The sequence below is a fragment of the Oncorhynchus nerka genome, linkage group LG12 (assembly GCF_034236695.1).
Source record: "Oncorhynchus nerka isolate Pitt River linkage group LG12, Oner_Uvic_2.0, whole genome shotgun sequence".
In the NCBI taxonomy this organism is placed as follows: domain Eukaryota; kingdom Metazoa; phylum Chordata; class Actinopteri; order Salmoniformes; family Salmonidae; genus Oncorhynchus; species Oncorhynchus nerka.
In genome coordinates, this window is record NC_088407.1 from 35,921,850 (window position 1) to 35,949,824 (window position 27,975).

The 27,975-nt window shown below is 43.3% G+C and overlaps 1 protein-coding gene across 4 annotated transcripts in view; it reads right to left on the bottom strand.

The window, feature by feature from the left end:
* Nucleotides 1–27,975, bottom strand: part of LOC115138198 (cGMP-specific 3',5'-cyclic phosphodiesterase-like) — an 87,544-nt gene that overhangs the window by 41,911 nt on the left and 17,658 nt on the right. For 2 of the 4 annotated variants that reach the window (XM_029674789.2, XM_029674788.2), the window contains exons 1-6: nucleotides 22,888–23,144; nucleotides 18,612–19,161; nucleotides 11,784–11,957; nucleotides 3,175–3,264; nucleotides 1,295–1,366; nucleotides 1,113–1,202 (exon numbers count right to left, since the gene is read on the bottom strand). In XM_029674789.2, coding sequence (XP_029530649.1) covers nucleotides 1,113–1,202; nucleotides 1,295–1,366; nucleotides 3,175–3,264; nucleotides 11,784–11,957; nucleotides 18,612–19,161; nucleotides 22,888–22,985 — 1,074 coding nt within the window. In that variant the 5' untranslated portion in view covers nucleotides 22,986–23,144. Of the gene's footprint in view, nucleotides 1–1,112; nucleotides 1,203–1,294; nucleotides 1,367–3,174; nucleotides 3,265–11,783; nucleotides 11,958–18,611; nucleotides 19,162–22,887; nucleotides 23,145–27,975 lie in introns of those variants that run through there. The other 2 variants (XM_029674790.2, XM_029674791.2) reach the window with 1 other exon arrangement.

Genomic DNA, 27,975 nt, shown 5'->3' on the forward strand with positions numbered 1-27,975 from the left:
CACGAACACACACTCACAAGAAAGCATGGTAACACACCCACACACACCTTTCGCATATGCCAGGGAGATTGTTCCAGAAATTGCATGTCTATCCATCTCCTGAGGACGTTGAGAAATGCCGTCAAAACATTCCACTAGGGGCAATAGAGAGCACTATTGCCATGAAGTAGGCTTGGGTTTTGCTAGCTTCCACTAGGGGCAATAGTGAGCACTATTACCATGAAGTAGGCTTGGGTTTTGCTAACTTCCAATAGGGGCAATAGTGAACACTATTACCATGAAGTAGGCTTGGATTTTGCTAGCTTCCACTAGGGGTAATAGTGAGCACATTACCATGAAGTAAGCTTGGGTTTTGCTAGCTTCCACTAGGGGCAATAGTGAGCACTATTACCATGAACTAGACTTGGGTTTTGCTAGCTTCCACTAGGGGAAATAGTGAGCACTATTACCATGAACTAGGCTTGGGTTTTGCTAGCTTCCACTAGGGGAAATAGTGAGCACTATTACCATGAACTAGGCTTGGGTTTTGCTAGCTTCCACTAGGGGAAATAGTGAGCACTATTACCATGAACTAGGCTTGGGTTTTGCTAGCTTCCACTAGGGGAAATAGTGAGCACTATTACCATGAACTAGGCTTGGGTTTTGCTAGCTTCCACTAGGGGAAATAGTGAGCACTATTACCATGAAGTAGACTTGGGTTTCGCTAGGGTGTTGTAAACAGGGGTGGTGGTTGGGTATTATCTCAGGATCAGAAAGTTGCGTATTCAATCCCAGTCATGGATTCTTGCCTTATCCTTTTGGATTGAGTGCCTAAACTTTATGTTTTAACCCTATCCCAAACCTTAAACCTTACCTTAACCTTCCGGATTGAGTGCATAAACATAACATTTAACTTCTAAATTTGACGTTTGGCAAAATGGAACGATACAGAGCAGCAGGAGCAACAAAAAACACTTTGAAATGTGACGTTTGGAGCAACTTCAAAATTTGACGTTTGGAGAATGTCTTATTCTGCAGTGAGACCGTGAGAGCTTGTTACATATGCACGCACGTACACACACATACACAAACACACTCACACACACACTAAGAATCCACTCACAGCAACATACCTGATTGCGTCGGTTTTCCAGCTGGGACGTCTCGTAGAGCTGGGCATTGTGTAGGACGATCCCGGAGAAGGCCAGGTAGGCAGAGAAGTCCTGTCAGGGAAATCAAGACTATGAGCTTGATTCAGAGCATGGCATTTACAGAGAAAGAGAGCTTTGAACACCAGTGTCTTTCTCCCCAGTACCTTTTCATCCTGTTCAGTGAAAGTACCGTTCTCTCCACACTTCTTGTTGATGGCCTGAGCCACTCCTACCACCTGGTAGACCAAAGAGATGAGAGGGAGAATAGAGAGGAGAGAAGTAGATCAAACACACGCAAGGAGAGCATCCATCAAAACGCAGAGCCACAACTACAAAGAGTAGAAAACAGAAAGATGAACAGGAGCAAAAAAATGAAATGATTTCTATCTGACCTCAATTGCTCAATTGTAAACTCTGAGGTAAAGTGCCTTCAGAAAGCATTCACAACCCTTGACTTTTTCCACAATCTGTTGTGTTACAAAGTGGGATTAAAATGGATTAAATTGTCAATATTTGTCAATGATTTACACAACATACTCTGCAATGTCAAAGTGGAAGAAAAATTCTAACATTTGTAAAAAAAAATATATATAAAATAACACTGAGTCAATGTTAGAATCACCTTTGACAGCGATTACAGCAGTGTGTCTTTCTGGGTAAGACTCTAAGAGCTTTTCACACCTGGATTGTGCAACACTTTCCCGTTATTAATTTCAAAATTCTTCAAGCTCAGTCAAATTGGTCATTGATCAGTGCTAGCTAGACAAACATTTTCAGGTCTTGCCATATATTTTAACATAGACTTAAGTCAAAACTGTAATTCAGCCACATTCACTGTCTTCTTGGTAAGCAACTCCAGTGTAGATTTGGCTGTGTGTTATAGGTTATTGTCCTACTGAATGGTGAATTAACCTCCCAGTGTATGGTGGAAAGACTGAACCAGTTTTCCTCTAGGATTTTTCCTGTGCTAAGCTCCATTCAGTAAATTTTTTATCCTGAAAAACTCCCCAGTCCTTAACAATTTCAAGCATACCCATAACATGATGCAGCCACCACTATGCTTGAAAATATCGAGAGTGGTACTCAGTAATGTGATGTATTGTATTTGCTCCAAACATAACACTAGGTATTCAGAAGCAAAAATGTCATTGCTTTGCCACATTTTTTGCAGTATTACGTTAAGGGCCTTGTTGCAAAAACTATTCATGTATTGGAATATTTGTATTCTGTACGGGCTTCCTTCTTTTTACTCTGTCAATTCGGTTAGTATTGTGGAGAAACTAAAATGTTGTTGATCCATCCTCAGTTTTCTCCCATCACAGCCATTAAACTCTTTAACTGTTTTAAAGTCACCATTGGCCTCATGTTGAAATCCCTCAGCGGTTTCCTTCCTCTCCAGCAACTGAGTTAGGAAGGACGCCTGTGTCTTTGCAGTGACTGGGCGTATTTATACACCATCCAAAGTATATTTAATAACTTCACTGTGCTCAAAGGGATATTCAATATCAGCTACCAATAGGTGTCCTTCATTGCTAGTCATTGGAAAGCCTCCCTGGTCTTTGTGGTTGAAGGTGTTTGAAATTCACTGCTCGACTGAGGGACCTTACAGATAATATGTCAGGTACAGAGATGAGAAAGTCATTCAAAAATAATGTGAAACACTATTACTGCACACAGCGTGAGTCCATCGCAACCTATTATGTGACTTGTTAAGCACATTTTCACTCCTGAACTAATTTAGCCTTGACACAACAAAAGGGGTTGAAAACGTATCGACGCAAGACATTTCAAGTTGTCATTTTTAATTCATTTGTTAAAACCATTTCACCTTGGCATTATGAGCTCTATTGTGTGTCGGCCGGTGACAACAAATCTCAATATAAACCGTTTTAAATTCAGACTGTAACACAATAAGTCAAGGGGGTGTGAGTACTTTCTGAAGTATTCACATAGTCTCCCTTGAAGCCCATTCAAAACCGCACAGGGCATGACCCGGAATTAAAGCGTAAAGGGGCGGCTACTTTCACAGTCAATTGTGTCTCACCTCTTCTCTATGGTTCTTGATGGGCAGACACAGGATGCTCTGGGTCTTGTAGCCTGTAATCTGATCCACCTCTGCATTGAACCTGGGGTCCTGTGATGAGATACAAACAGTATGAATTACAATCTCATTCAACGTGACCAGACATGTAATCACAAAGCATCTCGTAAAGTAGGAGCGCTGACCTAGGATCAGGTCCCCCGCTCTTATTCATTATGATTTAAATGGTCAAACCGATCCTAGATCAGCCCTGAGACACTTCGGGGCCGATCCAGACTACGCACTCCTTTCCTTTCCGTACTTCTCGGTAGTTGGTATTCAGATTCAGATTGGTGGAGCAAAACCAGGTTTGTGGACGTGGTTTCCTTGTGCACACTGAATACATTTACTTCAACCCCTGAAAACACATCCCCTGGGTGGCCTACCAATTTCATCTAGGAGTTTTTTGTTCAACTCATTTTTGTTCAACTCATTATTTCTCTAAAGCAAATGTGGTGTACCCTTAATTTGAATTTGATTAGCACAAGACTTGAATGTAGACTATAGAGAATGCGTTCGGAATATAGAAAGATAGCCATGAAAGCGTTTGTCTATCTGTCTCCGTCTCAGAACCCATGGGTAGATTTTAAACCTCTGATTGTAGACATGATTTGTGATTAGGGGAATAATCATGAATCCTACTTCATGGAAAAACAGAGCCTCTACGCATGAATAAAAAAAAAGGTGTTTTGATTCATTCTGAAAGTTGCCACATTAAAGTTCATCAATGTAAGCGTTGGAAGTAGTTTAGCCTACAATATAAATTAGAATATGGAGAATAGTATAGCGTAGTATGATATAATATGTATACCGTAATTGGAAAGGGAGGATACCTAGTCAGTACAACTGAATGCCTTCGACTGAAATGTGTCTTCCACATTTAACCCAACCCCTCTGAATCAGAAAGGTGCGGGGGGGGCTGCCATAATCGACATCCACGTCTTCGGCGCCCGGGGAACAGTGGGTTAACTGCCATCATGAGCTCCATAATGAGCTCCATCGTGAGCTCCATCATGAGCTCCATAATGAGCTCCATCATGAGCTCCATCATGAGCTCCACAATGAGCTCCATAATGAGCTCCATCATGAGCTCCATCATGAGCTCCATAATGAGCTCCATCATGAGCTCCATCATGAGCTCCATAATGAGCTCCATAATGAGCTCCATAATGATTTAATAATCCTGCATGTCCCAATTTCTTCTTCTTTTTTACTACAATTTGTATTTGGTCTTCATTAAACACCATCCACAATTACTTGACCCTCAGCCACAACCAAAAATAATGTAACAGCATAAATAAAGGAGGACATAAATAAAGGTCGGCTAAATCAAACAATGGAATGGAATAATACCAATGTAGGGAAGGGAATGAATACTGAATTGGCAGTTAAATATACCATGTTATGACTTACGGTTGCTATCGATAGTGGCTAACAATATTTATTAACATAGACTATAGCCTACAAATTGAAAGAAACAGGAAAGGTTGGGGCACACGATTAAAACATCCTAGAGAACACAAAGGTTACATTTGAAGTGGCTCTTTGCCTTTGTCATCCAATTTGGCTTGTGTCTCCACATTTTATCCCTTCAAGTTATAAGGTCATACGATTAAAATTGGCATAGCGGCACACTACTTCACTGTGGGAAAGGGGCATAAACAGCCCTAACAGTCATGTTGATATACGTTTCCGTTTCCTGCCATATGACTGGTTTCACATTCATCTCCTCGATCATAAGGTAAAATAGATCTGAAACAATTGTCATTTAGCCGACATTATACCTACAGTCCCTTCAGAACCTATTCATACCCCTTGACTTATTCCACATTTCGTTGTGTTACAGCCTGAATTCAAAACAGATTTAAAAAAAGACCATCTACACACAATACCCCATAATGGCAAAGTTAAAACGTTTTTTTTTTTTAAATGTTTGCTAATTTATTGAAAATGATATATAGAAATATCTCATTTACATAAGTATTCACAACTCTAAGTCAATACTTTGTAGAAGCACCTTTGGAAGCGATTACAGCCATGAGTCTTTCTTGGTAAGTCTCTAAGAGCTTTCTACACCTGAAATGTACAACATTTGCCCATTATTCTTCTCAAAATTCTTCAAGCTCAAATGGGTTGTTGATCATTGCTAGCAACCATTTTCAGATATTGCCATAGATTTTCAAGTAGATTTATATAAACTTTATATAAACTGTAACTTGGACACTCAGGAACATTCACTATCTTCTTGGTAAGCAACTCCAGTGTAGAATTGGCCTTGTGATTTAGGTTATTGTCCTGCGGAAAGGTGAATTAATTTCCCAGGTTTTCCTCTAGGATTTTGCCTGTGCTGAGCTCCATTCCATTTATTTTCTATCCTGAAAACTCTCCAGTCATTAAGGATTACAATCATACCCATAACATGATGCAGCCACCACTATGCTTGAAAATATGGAGCGTGGTACTCAGTAATGTGTGGTATTGGATTTGCCACAAACATAACACTTTGTATTCAGGACAAAAAAATTATCACTTGCCACATTTTGTGCAATATTACTTTGGGGCCTTGTTGCAAACAGAATGCATAGTTTGGAATATATGTCATTAAACTCTGTAACTGTTTTAAAGTCACCATTTGCCTCATGGTGAAATCTCTGAGTGGTTCCCTTCTTCTCCAGCAACTGAGTTAGTTAGGACGCCTGTATTTTTGTAGTGACTGGGTGTATTGATGCACCATCCAAAGTGTAATGAATAAGTTCACCATGCTCAAAGGGTTATTCAATGTGTGCTTTTTTTTTTACCCAACTACCAATAGGTGCCCTTCTTTGCTAGGTATTGTAAAACCTTCCTGGTCTTTGTGGTTAAATCTGTGTTTACAAATAATTGTATATGTGTGGGCTACAGAGATGAGGTAGTCATTCAAAAAATCCTGCTAAACACTATTATTTCACACAGAGTCTATGCAACTTATTACGTGACTTGTTAAGCACATTTTTACTACCGAACTAATTTAGGCTTGCCATAACAAAGGGGTTGAAAACTTATTTTTTAATTAATTTGTTAAAATTTAGAAAAACATAATTTCACTTTGACATTATGAGCTATTGTGTGTAGGCCAGTGTCACTGTGTAGGCCAGTGATAACCATTTTAAATTCAGGCTGTAACATAAATTAAATGTAGCTCTTATCATATCAATTTATAAATCAAATTTACATTTACATTTTACATTTAAGTCATTTAGCAGACGCTCTTATCCAGAGCGACTTACAAATTGGTGCATTCACCTTATGACATCCAGTGGAACAGCCACTTTATAATAGTGCATCTAAATCTTTTAAGGGGGGGGGGGTGAGAAGGATTACTTTATCCTATCCTAGGTATTCCTTAAAGAGGTGGGGTTTCAGGTGTCTCCGGAAGGTGGTGATTGACTCCGCTGTCCTGGCGTCGTGAGGGAGTTTGTTCCACCATTGGGGGGCCAGAGCAGCGAACAGTTTTGACTGGGCTGAGCGGGAACTGTACTTCCTCAGTGGTAGGGAGGCGAGCAGGCCAGAGGTGGATGAACGCAGTGCCCTTGTTTGGGTGTAGGGCCTGATCAGATTCATGAGATGCTTTTTTTTCACTTGGAACCGGCAGGTTTGCTCAACCTTATTCATGGTTTCCTCGTGTGTAAATGTGGTGGAATTATTAGGTCAGAATATGGCGTATCTGTAGACACACCTCCATTTCTTTGATCGCCACTCTAAACGTGTACCTTGCTGGCACTGGCATTTCCCCCAAGGTCAGAATACGCATAGAGAGAAAAGTGCATCAAAATGGAATAATGTTCCATTTACGCTTAACTCAGGTCTGAATTTCCTCCTTTGTGAATATGGGCCCAGAAACACATGGACATTCTAGACAATTGACTAGACTTAAAGGAATAACCACCACATTTTCCCTTTACTGTGAGAATGACCAGACTACTGTTCTGGATCCCTATTTGGTGAGACAGAGGCTGAGTCCCACATGACACCCTACTCCCTATATAGTGCACTCATTTTACACAGGGCCCATAGGGCTACTGTCAAAAGTAGGATTTCAAATAAGGAATGGGGAGTCATTTGGGATGCATCCAGAGTGGATGGATGTCCTGAAGTACCCTCTCCTTGTGGCTCTGCGACCACCCACACCGTGACCTTTCTTTCTAGATGGTGTGTGCACATGCACGAGCACACCTCAGATGCCTAATACACACACTGACACATTTTATGACGAAACGATGAACATTATACTGATTTCATAAAACACTCACTTTCCAATTCCCATATAAATTCCATTCTAACCTCCAAACCACATAAACAAGGACCAAATCAACTGCTCTCTCTTTCCCAAATGAGTCATTTCTTTTCCTCTAACACTGGACACGCCTCTAAACAGAGGAACTCCTAATCAACTAGAATTTCAGACCTAGGTCTTCAAGAGTCTCAAATTAGGAGTGCCGATATAGGATCATTTTTTTTGCCATTTAAATAAAAAAGGAATACGATAATATACAGTAATTTAGATCAGCACTCGTACTATGAGACACCTTTTGATTGCAGGCCAAAATCTCTATGAGATTAGAGAGATTGAGAATATAATGGCTAGAGCCAGAACAAATCTTTGGAGGCAGACTTTTCCTTAAAATAATCATCTGCCTTGGTTATTTGAATTCTAAAGTAATTTATAAAACTGATGATATTTTAACAAGAGAAAAGTATTGTTTTTGCTATGATTGTGGCTATGATTTTTTTGAATAGTTCTATCTCGGAGTCAATATTACCTAAATCGGTCAGTAGTGTATAACTTACGTTGGTCACGGAAATCGTTGAAATATACCGAACAAAAATATAAATGCATTACGCACCAATTTCAAATATTTTACTCAGTTACAGTTCATATAAGGAAATCAGCCAATTGAAATACATTCGTTAGACCCTAATCTATGGATTTCACATGACTGGTCACAGATATCTAAAATAAAAGGCAGTGGAGTGGATCAGAAAACCAGTCCGTGTCTGTGACCACCATTTGCCTCATGCAGCGCCACACATCTCCTTTTCATAGTGATGATCAGGCTGTTGATTGTGGCCTGTGGAATGTAAGTCCCCACTCCTCTTCAATGGCTGTGCGATGTTGCTGGATATTGGCGGGAACCGGAACACGCTGGCCTACACGTCAATCCAGAGCATTCCAAACATGTTCAAAGGTTGTCATGTCTAGTGAGTTATTGAGATATTTTCAGCTTCCAGGAATTGTGTACAGCATTATCATGCTGAAACATGAGGTGATAGTGGTGGGTGAATCGCACGACAATGGGCCTCAGGATCTCTGTGCATTCAAATTGCCATTGATAAAATACAATTGTGTTCATTGTCCGTAGCTTATGCCTGCCCATACCATAACCCCACCACCACTATGAGTCACTCTGTTCCCAATGTTGACATCAGCAAACTGCTCGCCCACATGATGCCATACACATGGTCTGTGGGTGAGAAATTAACATTCAATTCTCTGTCAATAGCTCTGGTGGACATTCCTGCAGTCAGCATGCCAATTGTACACTCCCTCAAAACTTGATACATCTGTGGCATTATGTTGTGTGACAAAACTGCACATTTTAGAGTGGCCTTTATTTGTCCCCAGCACAAGGTGCACCTGTGTAATGATCATAATGTTTAATGAGCTTCTTGATATGACACACCAGTCAGGTGGATGGATTATCTTGGAAAATAAGAAATGCTCACTAACAGGGATGCAAACAAATTTGGGCACAACATTTTAGAGAAATAAGCTTTTTATGCATATATTTTATTTCAGCTTATGAAACATGGGACCAACATTTTACATGTTGAGATTATATATTTTTTTCAGTGTAAAAGTGACCACTGTTCTAGAGACAACACTGTATGGGTATTGATAAGAAAACTTCCCTGTAAATTCCACATATGAGTCTGGCCTGTGCGTTTGCCAACCACTCTCCCCACAGAGTGCTGCGCCACATCAAACATCCAGAGGGGACTTTTGATCCCAGGTTTCACCACCAATTTGAATGCCATCCCAACTGCCCAAACTGGGGCTTAACGAGCCAATCAGAGAGCTAGGAATTCCCTAGGTAGGAGCTACCTCCATGCAGAGTGACGCAGATGCACTTCCTGAAAGCTTGGGCTGTTTTGTAAAAACATAACGCAGGTCCCGTATCAGATTCTATGGACCCAGCTGGTGGCTTGTTTTACTAACAGACACACACACACAAACATGAATGCACACACTCCACACACACACACACCTCCTCTCCTGTGTCCATACCGGATTAACAAACTAATTGGACACAGGTGCCGGATTAACAAACTAATTGGACACAGGTGCGTCGACAAGAAGCCACGGGCTCTCTCTCTCTCTGTCGCTGTCTTTGTCTCTTCCTCGCTCTGTCTCTTCTAATTTATCTCTTCTTCCTCTCCCTCCCTCCAGTCTAGGTCCCTGTAGGCTTGTTTAGGAAAACACCCGGCCACTTCATCAAAATTAAGTGCTATAAATATCACCAATAAAGTCATCGTCGTCAGTCTGAACACTGTTGGCCGGCAACCAGATGATTGCGTAGCAGCTAGCTAATCAGGGGTAAGGTAGAGTGATGTCACATGAAATTGCATTTGAGTAGACATGGACATGTATACAAACATCTGCGTTCTCTTTCAAAGACATACTTCCTCCACAGGGGGTCTGACTGTGTGTGTGTGTGTGTGTGTGTGTGTGTGTGTGTGTGTGTGTGTGTGTGTGTGTGTGTGTGTGTGTGTGTGTGTGTGTGTGAGCTCTTCACATTACACATCCTGTCCTCCTTACAGACTCTGGCTTTCATCTCCCTCTCCACCAATTGACAGAGCTAGGACCCTACTGGGAGAACACCGATAAGTTTACATCTCCTAGAGCAGTGGTTCCCAAACAGGGGCACTAGGACCCCTGGGGGTACTTGGCCTATTTACAGGGGGTACTTAAAGGGGTTAAAAAAGGTTGGAAACCACTGTCCTAGAGAGGGGGATCAGGTCAGGAAGACCTCTGGTCCTGCTGCGGTGTGAATAGATACACGCGCCATGTACGTAATCAAACGCATACTGTATGTCTACAATCCTGCTCTTAACAGCAAGATAAAAATGGACTAGAACAGTGGCCACTTGCAGCTGAAGGACACACACACATGTACGCATGCACACTATACACACACTCAGCACAACCGTGTAATTTCCATGGCTGAGAGACAGCAAGGAAAGCTGAGCCCTGTTTTAGGCCCTGTGCAGTGACATCACTATGTGGGTCAAAGGTTAAAATCCGGCATGATCTCCAGGGGCCATGACATTGTAACTGGGCCAAGACTGATACTACGACCTTTAATCATTACAGATCATTACAGCGTTACTACCTTTACTATACTGTATATACTCATGACTGACCATCTTAGACTGCCTTGGTAATGACAGGTTGAAAGGTCAAGACGGTTTGATTATTGATTGCAGCAAGAAAGTGATACGTCTTGTAAAACAATACCCAACAGGATCGATATACTCAAACTGTCAAGGGACGACGTGTCATGAGTGAGGTATGTCTGGGCCCTTACGTAAAAGGTCAACTCGCACTGATTTTTGTGAGTATTTCACTTTAAGCGTGTGTGTGAGAGGGGTTGAATGTGTGTCCTTCAATCCAGTGATGTACTTTTTGACCCACGTGATCGTTTTTTATCTATGATTTTTAAATTCTCTCTCTCTCTCTCTCTCCCTCTCCCTCCCTCCCTCCCTCTCCCCCTCCCTCCCTCTCCTCCCCCCCTTCCCTCTCCCCTCCCTCTCCCCCTTCCCTCTCCCCCTCCCTCCCGCTCTGTGGTTTATGCTTGGCTTGGCCAGTCACTCTCAGGTCCTGCACTCCGACAGCAAAGACACATACTCCCCGACACAAACAGTGGCCTGATTCAAAACACACACACCCAACATCCTCATTATATTCATCATCATAATCCCACCGGGTGTCCATATTACCTGACACGAAGCAGAGAAACAAGGGAGGCTGCAAAAAAGGAGGTCAAAAGAGCTACCTTTATTTAGGTAGTACTTAGAATGTACACGGGAATATGTTGTAATAATCATTCAATTACCTACTGTGATAACTACCTTTGGGTTTCTTGACGATTCATTGAAACAGGCTCCATAAATTACTGCTTTTAAACGCATAATGTTTTAGTAAGTACCAGCTGAAATCGTATAGTAAATTAAAGCCTTACCCAAGAAGGAAAATAAAAAGGAGAATGAGACCAAAAAACGAGGAAAGAAAGGCTCCGTCTCCGGCATATCAGTGCTTGAGGCGTCACTACAGACCCTGGTTCAATCCCGGGCTCTATCACAACTGGCCGTGATCGGGAGACCCATAGGGCGGCGCTCAATTGGCCCAGAGTAGTCCGGGTTAGGGGAGGGTTTGGCCGGGGTAGGCCGTCATTGTAAAATAAGAATTTGTTCTTAACTGACTTGCCTAGTTAAATAAATAAAGGTTAAATAATTTTATTTTTTTAAAGTCTCACCTCGTAAGCATTCTTGATGTTGAGGGGCTGGCCCGTGGCCGCCACGTGACCCACAATTCCCTTGTTCCACTCCAGGCGGATGCAGCTATTGGACACCTCCTCCAGTGTGGAGCCCTCGGCCACATCAAACAGCCTGCTCACCAGGAACTTCCTGTTGGAGCTGTCCTCGCCCACCTGGGATTCACAAAACAAGGAACAGAAGTGAGGTCATACCTATCGAGATTCTACAGGAAGAAACTGTGCAAAATGCTCCACAGTTTACACTACGCCATGATTTGATATGATACTTTCCTGTTAATTTGCATGGAAATGTTATCATTTCTACCTGATACGGTTGTATAATTAGATAAGGATTAGACAGGAATTCAAAGATATGAGCAAATAAAATTCATAGAATAAAAAGGGAAGCTTTACATCTTCCTAAGTCTGAGTGTGGTTTTAACCTTCCCGACATGGAATTGTATCAACACGCCAGTGGCGGTAAGTGCCGTTAAAGATGAGGGAGGGTGAGTTTTATTTCTATTACAGCATATTGGATGGCTGTCATTCATATTCTATTCACCCAGTTCAATGTAACAGCGATAGGTTTAGGCTACAAATTGTTCCCTATACCCATCATGAGGTTGCCTAAACCTAGCGTATGAATGAAAGTTTACAACTTAGGTGCACACAGGTCGAGAGGAAAATATGAGGTGACAGACAGTGACACATGGACAGACAGTGACATTTAATACTGCCTTTTACACCCTTTGCCTGCATCTAGCTGACATAGGGGTGTAATCATTAGTACAACAGTTGCAAACGAGAGCTTCTATTGGACAAATTCAGGTATGTTAATTCCCCGTTTTGTTCCGTTTAAGAAACGTTTTTCAACAGAATTGGGGGAATGAATACACCCCTGATCACGCGTAAACACTGTTCCCTTTCATAGCAGCCACGTTGTATCCGTTCTCGCAACTCTCCTCCTCTCACCTCTTCCCTTCGCTTGTGGACTTCAATGTACAACACATCAGCTGTATGTGACCAGGTGAAAAAACCGCTACACACAGCCTACATCGTTGTCACCATATTAGCTAAAGTAACATCATAGTCAGCATAGCTAATAAAACGAATGCGTTAGTAAACCTGCTACAATCATGTAGTATTGTTACAGTGTATAGTCAGTAAGCAGTTACACCGGCGTGGCCCCGGTGGCAATAAATTAGTAATACCAAAAGCTTACCTTGTTGGAAAGTCATATCCAGCTAGCTAACATAGCATCCCTCTGTTTTAGCAGGGTGTTTCAGTAGGCTAAACTACCTAGGTGAATTTGCTAGCTAAGTAAGTGAAACTGCTTCTCTTACTTCTCCTTCATTTTGGAAGAAATTAACTTGTTCAAAATTGTTCAACTATTGTATTTCTCTCTCTTGATCCTTTGATTGGGTGGACAACATGTCAGTTCATGCTGCAAGAGCTCTGATAGGCTGGAGGACGTCCTCCCGATGTTGTCATAATTACTGTGTGTCTATGCAAGGGGGTGAGAACCATGAGCCTCCTAGGGTTTTGTATTGAAGTCAATGAACCCAGAGGAGGACGGAAACTAGCTGTCCTCTTGCTACACCATGGTGCTGCTCTACAGGCTACTGTAGACCTTCTTTGCAAAATAGTGTTTTAATCAATTATTTGGTCACGTGATTATATTTAGTATTGTTTTATCTAAAAATTATAACTTTTAAATGTTTTACAATTTAGATTTTTATGAAATTCACTGAGGAGGATGGTCCTCCCCTTCCTCCCCTGAGGAGCCTATAAACTGCAACACGCTACCCAAGGCTTTTACTTGCAACATAGTTAGACGAACAATGGGTACATATTGAAGATGCACATGCTCATCCCCAGAATCTTTTTACATGTCTATGTTCAAAGGATAAAGCTAAGAACATGAACAACTTCATAGTTAATACACCTATAACAATATGGAAGAAAATGAAACATATTCTACAAGAACCAATATAGAAACCGTAAATGACTTGGTAACAGGAAACACACTACATGACCAAAGTATGTGGACACCTGCTTGTTGATATCTCATTCTAAATTTATGGGCATATGAAGTTGGCCTCCCTGCTATAATAGCCTCCACTATTCTGGGAAAGATTTCCACTAGATGTGGGAACCTTGCTGCGGGGACTTGCTTCCATTCAGCCACAAGAGCATTAGTGAGGTCGGGCACGGATGTTGGGCCATCAGTCACTGGCTTTATCAATAAGTACATCGAGGACGTCGTCCCCACAGTGACTGTACGTACATACCCCAACCAGAAGTTGAGCTGCCACTTTCAAGGTGCGGGACTCTAACCCGGAAGCTTACAAGAAATCCTGCTATGCCCTGCGACGAACCATCAAAAAGATGATTAAAAAAGATTGAATTATACTACACCGGCTCCGACGCTCGTCTTATGTGGCAGGGCTTGCAAACTATTACAGACTACAAAGGGAAGAACAGCCAAGAGCTGCCCAGTGACACAAGCCCACCAGACGATCTAAATCACTTCTATGCTAGCTTCGAGGCAAGCAACACTGAGGCATGCATGAGAGCATCATCTGTTCCGGACGACTGTGTGATCATGCTCTCCGTAGCCGACGTGAGTAAGACCTTTAAACAGGTCAACATACACAAGGCTGCGGGGCCAGACGGATTACCAGGACGTGTGTTCCAGGCATGTGCTCGACCAACTGGCAGGTGTCTTCACTGACATTTTCAACATTTCCCTGATTGAGTCTGTAATACCAACATGTTTCAAGCAGACCACCATAGTGTCTGTGCCCAAGGACACAAAGGCAACCTGCCTAAATGACTACAGACCCGTAGCACTCACGTCTGTAGCCATGAAATGCTTTGAAAGGTTGGTATGGCTCACATCAACACCATTATCCCAGAAACCCTAGACCCACTCCAATTTTCATACCGCCCAAACAGATCCACAGATGATGCAATCTCTATTGCACTCCACACTGCCCTTTCCCACTTGGACAAAAGGAACACTTATGTGAGAATGCTATTAATTGACTATAGCTCAGTGTTCCACACCATAGTACCCTCAAAGCTCATCACTACGCTAAGGATCCTGGGACTAAACACCTCCCTCTCCAACTGGATCCTGGACTTCCTGACGGGCCGCCCCCAGGTGTTGAGGGTAGGTAGCAACACATCTGCCATGCTGATCCTCAACACTGGAGCTCCACAGGGGTGCGTGCTCAGTCCCCTCCTGTACTCCCTGTTCACCCACGACTGCATGACCAGGCACAACTCCAACACCATCATTAAGTTTGCAGACGACAAAACAGTGGTAGGCCTTGAGAACAGACAACAACGAGACAGCCTATAGGGAGGAGGTCAGAGACCTGGCCGTGTGGTGCCATAACAACAACCTATCCCTCAACGTAGCCAAGACTAAGGAGATGATTGTGGACTACAGGAAAAGGAGGACTGAGCACGCCCCCATTCTCATCGACGGGGCTGTAGTAGAGCAGGTTGAGAGCTTCAAGTTCCTTGGTGTCCACATCAACAACAAACTAGAATGGTCCAAATACACCAAGACAGTAGTGAAGAGAGCACGACAAAGCCTATTCCCCCTCAGGAAACAAATATTTGGCATGGGTCCTTAGATCCTCAAAAGATTCTACAGATAAAACGAGAATATTGAGAATATTGCATCACTGCTTGGTACGGCAATTGCTCGGCCTCTGACCGCAAGGCACTACATAGGGTAGTGCGTACGGCCCAGTACATCACTGGGGCTAAGCTGCCTGCCATCCAGGACCTCTACACCAGGCGGTGTCAGAGGAAGGCCCTAAAAATTGCCACCCCAGTCATAGGCTGTTCTCACTACTATTGCATGGCAAGTGGTACCGGAGTGCCAAGTCTAGGACAAAAAGGCTTCTCAACAGTTTTTACCCCGAAGCCATAAGCGTCCTGAACAGGTCATCAAATGGCTACCTGGACTATTTGCATTGTGTCCCGCCTCCCACCACCCGCCAACCCCTCTTTTACGTTACTGCTACTCTCTGTTCATCATATATGCATAGTCACTTTAACTATATCTACATGTACATACTACCTCAATCAGCCTGACTAACCGGTGTCTGTATGTAGCCTCGCTACTTCTATAGCCTCGCTACTGTATATAGCCTGTCTTTTTACTGTTGTTTTATTTCTTTACTTACCTATTGTCTACCTAACACCTTTTTTGCACTATTGGTTAGAGCCTATAAGTAAGCATTTCACAGTAAGGTGTATTCGGGACACGTGACAAATAAACTTTGATTTGATTTAGTAAGGTCGGGCACTAATGTTGGGCCATTACGTCTGGCTCGCAGTCAGTATGTTTGTCTATGGAGATTGCATGGCTTTGTGCTCGGTTTTATACACCTGTCAGCAATGGGTATGGTTAAAATAGCCAAATCCGCTCATTTGAAGTGCTGTCCACATACTTTTGTACATATGTACATTTATTTCCAGAAATAGAATTAAAAAGCCATTTTGGACTGACGATGTAGATATTTTCAAGTATATGCAACTTAAAAGTTACATATCACAAAATTTGATTAGAAACCAGAGCAACCTTGAGGGAATCTTATTTGAGTCAGAAAAGGATGTTTATATGAGAAGGAAGATATACAAAACCTTAAAAAGAGCATCTTCAACTCTTTTAGAAAAAATATAAACTATTGGAACCAAGACTTAAAAATAACTGAAGTTGGCACAAGATGGAGGGAATGTTGGAGCATAACTAATTAAATGACAGCTTTCTAAAATGTATGCTTAATCCAGTGTAAACTAATGTATAGAATGTATCATACAAGAGACAAAATTCACAAATTCTACAGCACAACGACAGAGTCATGTCTTAAGTGTAAAACTGACGAGGACTCAATAATCCATGCTCTCTGGGACTGCTGTGAAGTCTCAGCCCATGGGCAGAGCTAGAAAGTTGGCTGTCTTTTAATCCGTCTGTCTGCATATTTCAAGACATGGCATATCGGATTGTTGTGAGATAATCATCCAGCCAAATGGGTCTCTTCTCATCTTGAAAAAACGTGTACTAAAAACTTGGAAATCAATCAATCGGCCATCATTAACACAATGGAAAAATCGAATGGTGTATTATTGAAATAACACCGGCGACCGAGATTGATTTCTTTTTACAATTTGACACAATGTGCCAAACAATAATGCAGGCACTAGGGATGGAGGTGTGAGCATGCGGGTCTGGGCAGAGGAGATGTAGTCGTGGTTTGTGTGCGTTTGTAAGTTGTTGTTCGTATGTGTATGTTTTGTATCTGGTGTGGGGGGGGGGGAATCTATATGAAAAATGACATTCTAATAATGATCATTTTTCATAATAAGAGAGAGCAGGAAGTACACTTTGGAGCCAACTATTCTAACAGTTTAATTCAGCACCATATAATTGAAAAACTAATCATTTATCATCTCATACTAAATTTGTTTCATGACATAGGCTAACCCGTGCCCAATCCTTCTTTCTCTCATAGGCTAACCCGTACCCAATCCTTCTTTCTCTCCAATCCTTCTTTCTCTCATAGGCTAACCGTGCTAACCATTACCCAATCCTTCTTTCCCTAATCCTTCTTCTTTCTCTCATAGGCTAATCCTTCTTTCTCTCATAGGCTGTACCCAATCCTTCTTTCCAATCCTTCTTTCTCTCATAGGCTACCCAATCCTTCTTTCTCTCATAGGCTAACCCGTACCCAATCCTTCTTTCTCTCATAGGCTAACCCGTGCCCAATCCTTCTTTCTCTCATAGGCTAACCCGTACCCAATCCTTCTTTCTCTCATAGGCTAACCGTGCCCAATCCTTCTTTCTCTCATAGGCTAACCCGTACCCAATCCTTCTTTCTCTCATAGGCTAACCCGTACCCAATCCTTCTTTCTCTCATAGGCTAACCCGTACCCAATCCTTCTTTCTCTCATAGGCTAACCGTGCCCAATCCTTCTTTCTCTCATAGGCTAACCCGTGCCCAATCCTTCTTTCTCTCATAGGCTAACCCGTACCCAATCCTTCTTTCTCTCATAGGCTAACCCGTACCCAATCCTTCTTTCTCTCATAGTGCCCAATCCTTCTTTCTCTCATAGGCTAACCAATCCTTCTTTCTCTCAGGCCCCAATCCTTCTTTCTCTCATAGGCTAACCCGTGCCCAATCCTTCTTTCTCTCATAGGCTAACCCGTGCCCAATCCTTCTTTCTCTCATAGGCTAACCCGTACCCAATCCTTCTTTCTCTCATAGACTAACCCGTACCCAATCCTTCTTTCTCTCATAGGCTAACCCGTGCCCAATCCTTCTTTCTCTCAACCCAATCCTTCTTTCCTTCTAACCCGTACCCAATCCTTCTTTCTCTCATAGGCTAACCCCCAATCCTTCTTGCCCAATCCTTCTTTCTCTCATAGGCTAACCCGTGCCCAATCCTTCTTTCTCTCAATCCTTCTTTCTCTCATAGGCTAACCCGTAACCCCCAATCCTTCTTTCTCTCCAATCCTTCTTTCTCTCATAGGCTAACCCGCTAACCCCCAATCCTTCTTTCTCTCATAGGCTAACCCGTGCCCAATCCTTCTTTCAATCCTTCTTTCTCTCATAGACTACCCAACCTCATAGGCTAACCCGTGCCCAATCCTTCTTTCTCTCATAGACTAACCTCATAGGCTAACGTACCCAATCCTTCTTTTTCTCTCAATCCTTCTTTCTCTCATAGGCTAACCCGTACCCAATCCTTCTTTCTCTCATAGGCTAACCGTGCCCAATCCTTCTTTTCCATCGTGCCCCTACCTACCAGGAAGAGGGAGTAGCGGTCGGCAGCAATCAGCTCGTTGATGTGCAGAAAGATCTTGTGGCACAGAGCCGTCACGTCCAAGTGACTCGACACATCCTTCACCAACTCCAACAGCCTGGCACAGCGGTCCAACCCCCGGGCACTGCCCACCTCGTCCATCATCCCCGCAGGGATGCCAAGCCCGACCCCTCCCTGCTGGGTTCTGAAGGGCATGGGCGTCCGGATGTCGCCTCGGTCGGGTTCGGCGTCGCAGAGGAAGGTTAGTGAGCCTTCCGCGTCCTTGACCACGATGGGCCTCAGTGGCCTGTCAAACTCAGATGCAGAGATCTTGCGGGTGGGGGTGCTAGGAGCAGGGCTGGGGGACGGGGAGGGAGAGCGCCCGTCGTTCAGGCCCAGGGAAGGGGGCAGGGAGAAGGCTAGGCAGGGACTGTCTGAGGGCTGGGTGGGTCTCTGAGGTGTAAGGGTTTCTTTGGAGGATGACGAGGAGGAGGATGATGAGGAGGGCTGGATGGAGTGGACTCGCTCAGCAAACCAGGCATTCACCATCTCCCTGTACCAACACACAACACACGGGACATTATACGACATTATAAAAACAATAACCAATATCATACAACAGGTCAATATGACATTATAGGATATTAGAGGAAAATATAACCAGTCAGAGGAATTTGTGTATTTGACAAGCTTTACATGTGGAGGTAGTGCGAAGAGGTTCTACCAGATTTCTCCATCTCCTAATAGACAATAGACAGAACACACAGGACATGCATTACAACACATCATGAGATATGCCTTACCAGACTTACAATACATTAATCAACAATGTTAGACATTTGAACAACATTCTACCGCAATCCCAGGGGCACACACCTATGCACACACCACGCACACACACACGTTCCCCCTCACACAGTAACTCACAGACTAATTCTGGTCGGCAGTGCACATTTGTAAAGCATGACTGATATGCACAGTGCCAGCATTAAAAACACTGTTAACCACAAGGTCCTAGGTTCAAATCCTAACCTTTTTTATTTTGTCAAAGACTTACTTTGGCTGAACAGCCCTACTGAAACCTTCCGAAACCCCAGCGGCTGTAAAAACGGATTTGCCATGAAATGTGCCTGTAGATTAGGCTGCCTGCCAGACACATAAAACTGAGCCCTAACCGCACTATGAAATCGCAAGCCGATGGAAGCGGAATGTTATCTCACCAAGCATAAGAGACAGCAACCTGTGTGTACGTCTGTGTGTGTGTGTGTGTGTGTGTGTGTGTGTGTGTGTGTGTGTGTGTGTGTGTGTGTGTGTGCGTGCGTGCGTGCGTGCGTGCGTGCGTGTGTGTGTGAGACCCCCTAGTGAGAATCCCCCATAGAGCAGCCCTAATGTGTCCTTAGGAGCTCTTAGAGAACTGAGTTTCAGACCTAAACATCCGATCTGATGATATGTGCAAACGGATATATTTTGACGTGTCAATCAAATAATGTTTCACATAACGCGGTTACTGTGGATACACACAAGAAAATACATATCTCCCGTTACTTCTCTAAGAGAAATATGTCTGACCTTTCCATGGGCCTGTGGAAAATGGGATGGTATCCAATGAGATAAGATTATTTGACTGAAATGTAAATTATGCAAACCTGGACAAGCAATCACTTATTCTGGATAGACAAATGCAAATAAGTAGCCCTAAAGAAGTCTTCACTTTATTTGCACGGAATGTATCCACTATCATGTCTTATAGCCAACAAGAGCTTTTGAACATCAGATCAGCAGTTACTTACCCCAATTCCGATTTTAACTTTGACTCATCTGCCCTGGGCGCTTTATGTAATTCCGACCCAAATTGCAGGGTTTCCAAGAGGCAGGAGAGGGGGAATCCTGGCGAGATTAAGCCGTAGGGAAAACCTGCCACCTCTTCCCTCCATTCTATTGGCCAATCACTTGATAATAAGACGGATGATCTCTGATCGTGGATTTGCTACAAACGGAACTCTCATAACTCTGCTTTTCTGAAACATGGCTTTCGGACAAGATACCCCTCGGGGCTAACCAACTCGATGGATTCTCCAGTCACCGAGTGGACAGGACAGTAGAGTCAGGGAAATCGAGAGAGGGAGGGATTTGCCTCTTCATCAACAACAAATGATGTGCTGACACAAGTGCAGTGGAAATCTCAACCCATTGTGGTGATGGTAGGCAACATCACCTCCGCCACGCTGAGCATCAACACAGCGGCCTCACAGGGGTGTGTGCTTAGTCCCCTCCTGTACTCCCTGTTCACCCACGACTGCGTGGCCACGCACGACTCCAACACCATCATCAAGACAGGCCGGTGGTAGGCCTGGTCACCGGGATCTACAGGGATGAGGTCAGTGACCTGGCAGTGTGGTGCCGAGACAACAACTTCTGCCTCAACTTCAGTAAGACCAAGGACCTGATCGTGGACTACAGGAAACAAGGGGGCGAGCATGCCCCTATCCACATCAACAGGGCTGCAGTGGAGTGGGTCGAGAGCTTCAAGTTCCTTGGTGTCCAAATCACTAAGTACTTCAAATGGTCCACTCATACGCACATGGTTGTGAAGAAGGCACGACAGCGCTTCTTCCCCCTGAGGAGGTTGAAAAAGTTTGGCACGGGCCCTCAAATCCTCAGAAAGTTCTACAGCTGCACCATTGAGAGCATCTTGACCGGTTGCATCTCTACTTGGTATGGCAACGGCACCGCCCTCGATCAGATGGCTCTACAGAAGGTGGTACGGACAGCCCAGTACATCACTGGGGCCGAGCTCCCTGCCTTCCAGGACCTTTTTATCAGGCGGTGTGAAAAGGAGACCCGGAAAACTGTTGAAGACTCCAGCCACGCAAGCCATCGACTGTTTTCTCTGTTTTCTGCACGGCAGGTGGTACAGGTGCCAATAGGCTCCTGAACAGCTTCTGTCCCCCAAACCATAAGACTTCTAAATAGCTAAAAGAATGACTACACAAACTATCTGAGTTGACCCTTGTACTCCTTTTTGTTGTTGTTGCTCTGTCTCTATGCACACTCACAGGACTCTACACACTCACGCACACTGACACTCCAACACACACACATAACCTGCACAAACATGTATACTGACTCTACACACACTCACAGGACTCGTACACACTCACGCACACTGACACTCCAACACACACACATAACCTGCACAAACATGTATACTGACTCTACACACACTCACATACAATCGTCATGTATGCTGCTGCTACTCTTTTTGTCATATATCCTGATGCCTAGTCACCTTACCTCTAAACATATCTACCTCTTCCACTCCAGTATCCCAGCACATTGTACGGTATTGGAACTGACACCGTATAAAGCTTCGTACTTTCTCGTGTTCTTCTTATTTCGTATGTTTATTTATTGTGTTTTTGTTCTTCCTTGTGTTATTTTTGTTGTTGTGCCACATTGATATTGATCACTGCATTGTTGGGTTTGGAGGTTTCAAGGAAGGCATTTCACTGTACTTGTGCAAGTGACAATAAAACTTGAAACTCGAAACGAAACTAGGACTGATAGCTGTGATGCCAAGGTGCCAGCCTCACTATATGGACAGAATATGCCCTCAATGACAGTAAGGCTGCTGGCTTGCTACAACTGGCACCTCACCCAGGAATTCATAGTGTGCTGCTGTGAGATAAAATACTGTAAATAATGACTGTTTACTGACTGTATGTCTAAACATGAACTAATTGTCCTTTTAGGTTCTGATTGCAATCTAGGCAAATGTATCCAGCCTATAATGTCTTATCTAAACAGTAACACAAACTGCACACGAGCCACTGCGATATGTCAAAACATGCCATAACACCTTTATGTTAGAATAAAACCAAAACAACTAATAAGGTCAATAGCATCTATTCCAGAAGTTGTGTGGTAACACAACAAAACGTGTTTAACTTTTAATTAACTGCGCTTTTTGGAACAGCGTGGAATGGAATCGCCCGAATAAAGGTTAATGATTACACTTATGCTCTCAATTCTCTTGCTATTTTGGTGAATGGTTACTGACTGTAGTGCCGATGGTCCGGGGCAATAATACAAGTCAGTAACGTTAGTAGCATGTCGTTTTACGTTGAAACAACTCAGGATGTTTCAACTCAGGAACACATTAATTATCGCTCAGATTGATTCAAATATAATAGACAGCGAGGATGTATCAGAAAATGAGCTATCCCTGTTTTGGAAATGCAATTAATCAGTTACGACTTAAATCTCACCCCGCGCTTACCTTGTAGCCTTCCTGACAAAGTAGGAGTGAGCGAACTCCAAGTGGTCGTCAAGCCACGCTTCCATCCTTTCGTATTCAGGGAGATAGCAGCCCTCCATGCTCAGAGCCAAAATTCCTCAAATTAATCAGATTACCATCAACACTCCGAAGATGGAAGCCAATAATATCAGTCACTGGCAAGCAGTGTGTGTGGTGGTAATCTGTTTTCAAGCGAGCGCTTCCTACATTGTGAGCGCCTGTGGGTAGACTTCTGCAAGAGTCTCATTGCCTTTGCGCAGCAACATCGCCTCAGCAACATGCCCCCCCCTCCCTCCAATAACGGATTCTAAATTCCAAAATGGAAAAGCGATGTTTTCTTGTGATTTGTTTGTATGTTTATTTGACAGAAAAGTAGATATGGGTTTACATCAAAGGGCATAACTTAATAATAATAATATGTGTGTACATATCCAGGATGGCAGAGATTTTCACATCAGTGAACTAAGTTAATTAATGGAAGATGGTTCAAATGTGCCCTCGATAAGTCAGCTGAACATATTTTAAGCCTAACTGTCAACCAAATAGATTGACATTTTCACCATGTGCATATTCTCATGAATACATGGAACTATTTAACATACAGCATGAGCTATGGCTCCTTCCTTACACTCAAATTACCTTACTTGCCTCATATATTTGAGTGGGTGTTGGTGAATGCTGATACAAGGGCAAAACAATCAATAGCAACTACAAGGAAGCCTATTGCAAGGAGGGATGACCCACTGGTTCTCATCAACAACAACAAACATCTGTATTTAAAGTTGCTAGCCCTTATTAATAAAAAAATATCTCAGATTGGGAATGCTGATCTAGGATCAGGCCCCCTTCCATCCATATAATACAATGCATTATTTCCTAAAAAGCCAAATTGTTCCTAGATCAGCACTCCTACTCTAAGACACTTTATGAATACGAACCACCAAGTATGCCGTCTCAATACAATCAATCACTGAACATGCTCCATTGAACTCCCCAGCCCATTTCGGAGGCCCACACTGAATTGACAAATAGTAATGGCCTCCACTATATACTATTCATTGTCGCAGGCCCTTTAGATCCTGTGTCTCTCTGGTGTCAAGCCAGTGGGACCATGCTGATACTGTGGTGTTACCTTACCCAGCAGATGGCATCTCTTTTACCCCTGGGAGCACAGGACCCACTCCCCAGGCATATGGGAGCTCCCTGGCCTCCTACTAGAGAATCTGGACAGCCCAGAACATTAGGCATCCAGTCTATCTGATAGGGGGATCTGATAGTGGGACCCTTCCCCCAAATGAACACATATATGCCCAGGACACACACGTACATACACACACGCACATACGCACACGCGCACACACAAACGCACACACACACACACAAACAGGGCCACCCCGGGCTCTCTTCCAGATGTTCCAACAGTGTGTGTTTCAAAACCGAGCTGGTCTAGACTTGTCAGGTCTCTCTCTAAATCTCACTGTCTGTCATTCTGCTGCAAAGTGGTCCCAGAGCATTTAGTATAATACGTTACATTTCGTATGGTATGTATTCATTTGTGGATGTCCATCATCCATTGCAAATGACATGTTACAAATGACAATTCGTATGATACGTTACAAATTGCAATTCATACAATGTAACAAATTTGCAAAACGTAAAATATGTTGCGAATTTGCAAAATGTACAATATGTTTCTAATTTGCAAAATGTATGATATGTTACGAATTCCAATTTGTTGTAGCTAATGTCAACTAGGGGTGGCTAGCGTCAGCTAGGCTAGGGCAGTGGTTCCCAAACTGTGGGGCTTTTAAGGAACTCAGTCCGACTTTCAACTTACGCTTGAAAGATGTGATAGTAGAATGCACAAGGTGCAATTTCAGAATTGGGTAGGGAATCATCGGTTTGTAATAATGTTTGAGTCACTCAAATATCACATGGATACACATTAGACATGGAAAAATGTATAGAAGTGCAAGAAAATGCTTTGGGTTGGTCCCCAAAGCCGGAAGAATATATGTTAGGGGTTAAAGTTAAGGTTAAAGTTAGGATGTGTCCGGGTTGCCAGACGTTCGCGTTATACGCTCAACCACTCTCCTTTTGTCTCATGTAACATTTCATACTAATTTGAGTGTCCTGGATTTACGTTTACGATGTCTATGAGACCAGTCTGGGGACCTTGAAAGCATAGGAGTCATTCTGGAAGTGTATTGGTTGTGTGCGTGTGTAAGGAACGTGCGTGCTTGTGTGTGTGTACACGCTCGCAAGTGCGTGTATGTCCTTCACAGGAACACTGTCCAGGTGTAGTCACTCAGCAGACAGAGAGAGGTTGGGTCTGATGACTCGGCCTTCACTCACCAGTAATTCCCCGCTCTAGCTTAAACAGCCAGCTCCCTATTGTAAACGTGGCCTTCAGTTGTACTCTGAGAGATAACCCCGCTGCAGTAAAACTTTCCATATACTGTACATTCCTATCATGGAAGCAATGCTGAGTGAAGTGCACCACACACACACTGCTATCATAGGGAAACAATCCTACTTCTTAACCACAGTGGGCAGTAGCTTGCACCAACACAATCTAATACATACACAGTTTATACACACACTATCCACTACTCCCCCCTCCCTCTCTCTCACACACTCACTCGAGTGCACACACACACACACACACACACACACACACACACACACACACACACACACAACACACACACAGAGACACACACAGAGCCTGTGGGATCTCTCTACCTCAACTCGACCCATTCTTAGCTCCTCTCCGGTGGACTTTGCCCTGCAGGCTTTTCCAGTGGAGCCATTAAGTAAACATGAGTTATTCTGAAACATGGAGGGACGCTACTTTATGGCTGTGGCTCATAATGGGAAAAGACCATGGGGTAGAAGGCCTATATTCTCTTGTTCTAAATGGAGACTCAATGTAACTCAGTGTTCACTCACTGCACTATAAAGATGTTATTACGGGTGATTATTCTGCTGTTACTGGTGTTTTGTCATTATCGGTACAGACAGATGGTAGGAAAAGAACACAGAGATGATCAGACTAACTGTATTGTCTGGAGAACGGCTTTAATGTGTGCCGTAGAGCACTCATACCGTTATTCTTATCCTTCGTATAGTAGGAGTACTTCTCATGTACTCAATGTAAGCTAAGTGTGATGTTTTGTCCTGTTGCAATTTCATGACCCTTCAGATATCGCAGGTACAGTACATATCAGGTCTACCCCTCTGACATATACTACTAACACAAGATGAACAATGTGAGAAGTATCTGCTTCGAAAATGCCCCATAGAATAGCTTAGATTAGAATACCTCTCTCTAAGCAGGCCAGTTTGTGTGCTGAAATATGTGCAGGCAAGGCAGAGTAGCGAAGAAGCATGGGTCTGGGCCGTAATGGCTACTTTCCATGCTTCCTCTCCATATTTGACAAAACACAGAACCGTCTCTGTAGAACGTCAGCCCGGAGCACACGGTCACTGGTAAATCAAATTGGACGAGAGAAAAAGAGGTTTAAGTTCACAGTCCCGGGGGAGGGTTGGTCTCTGGGACGAACTCCTAACTGAACGAGATGACCTACTACCTCTGCCTGTCTGTCCGAAGCAGCTTAGGGGCCTGTTCTGTTTCAATGTTCTCCGAGAACCCGGTTCCCGATGTTATACAACTGTCCTCTATTGCATGGAACCGTGTGTTTACAGTGGAAGGCTGGGGGATCACTAAGTTGTTCCAGACAAAAGAAAGTCATTTCCTGAGCCGCTGGAAGCCCACTCACTCAGAAAGAGCACATTTCCATTTGCAGAGCAATATCAGTCATGGTTCGTTTCTGTCCTCTTCTTCCTCTCCTGAGCCTTGACATCAGGACCGGTTTGAGGATGACCTGCCTAAAGGGGCATTTTAAATCCATGGGGTGGGGGGGGTGGCACAACTAGTATTGCTTTAGAGCCCTGATAAAAGGTATATTGGTCCTACTAGTGTTCAAATGTACAAAAGGGGACCGGAAATATAGCCGTACGTAGCAACAACCATCGTTTTGTGACATTAGAGGGGCTAAAATGGATCTCGTTTTCCACAAAGAACCAGGGATAAGGAAGTTGACCCTCATTTTCCAAAGGGTTTGAATTGAAAAATAGTTATTATGGTCATTCTATTACCACTATTGTCTGTGTGTGTGTGTGTGTGTGTGTGTGTGTGTGTGTGTGTGTGTGTGTGTGTGTGTGTGTGTGTGTGTGTGTGTGCGTGAGTGTGCTCGTGTAGTTATTATGGTCATTCTATTACCACTATTGTCTGATCAGTTTGAGGTGTGTGTGTGTGCTTGCGAGCCTGACGCCTGTGTGTGTGTGTGTGTGTGTGTGTGTGTGTGTGTGTGTGTGTGTGTGTGTGTGCTTGCGAGTCTGACGCCTGTGTGCATTCGTGTGTGTGTGTGTGTGTGTGCGTGTGTGTGTGTGTGTGTGTGTGTTTAAATGTGAGTGAATGAGTAGGTGGATGGTTGTGAGTGCATGCACGTGTGTGAGCATGCCTGTGTGTGTGTCCTGCTTCGACAAACAAACCAGGGAGAAGCCAAAGGGGCCAGTGAACCTTTCATCGTCTTTCTGACAGAGCAAGCTTTTCTTGAGTGATTTTATAATCGCTGCAACACCTCCCTGGGGGCAAAATTATGAGCGAGAGGCATTTGACAAGATTCATTTGAATACATGGCCTTTAAGCGTCACACACATAAACACACTTGATGAGTATTATGCAGATTATGCCGATTCTAAGCAGAAAAACTCAATGTGCTGGATTTGTCAGTGCACCTGCAGCTGTAATAACATGTAGCCAGAGATTTCTGCTACTTGTATTTGAAATACGTATTGAATTACATTTTAAATACCTTTAAGTATTTTGTCATTTGTGTTACACTGGCCTGAACTACGATCCAATGTATTTGGTTAAAAAAATACTTAGACGTGTAATTTGTATTTTCAAAATACAAAATACTTTTTAATATAATTTTTGATAGTGTTTCAAAATGTGTGTCCCCTTTCACCCTGCAGTGGTAACATAAGAAAATTAACACTTGC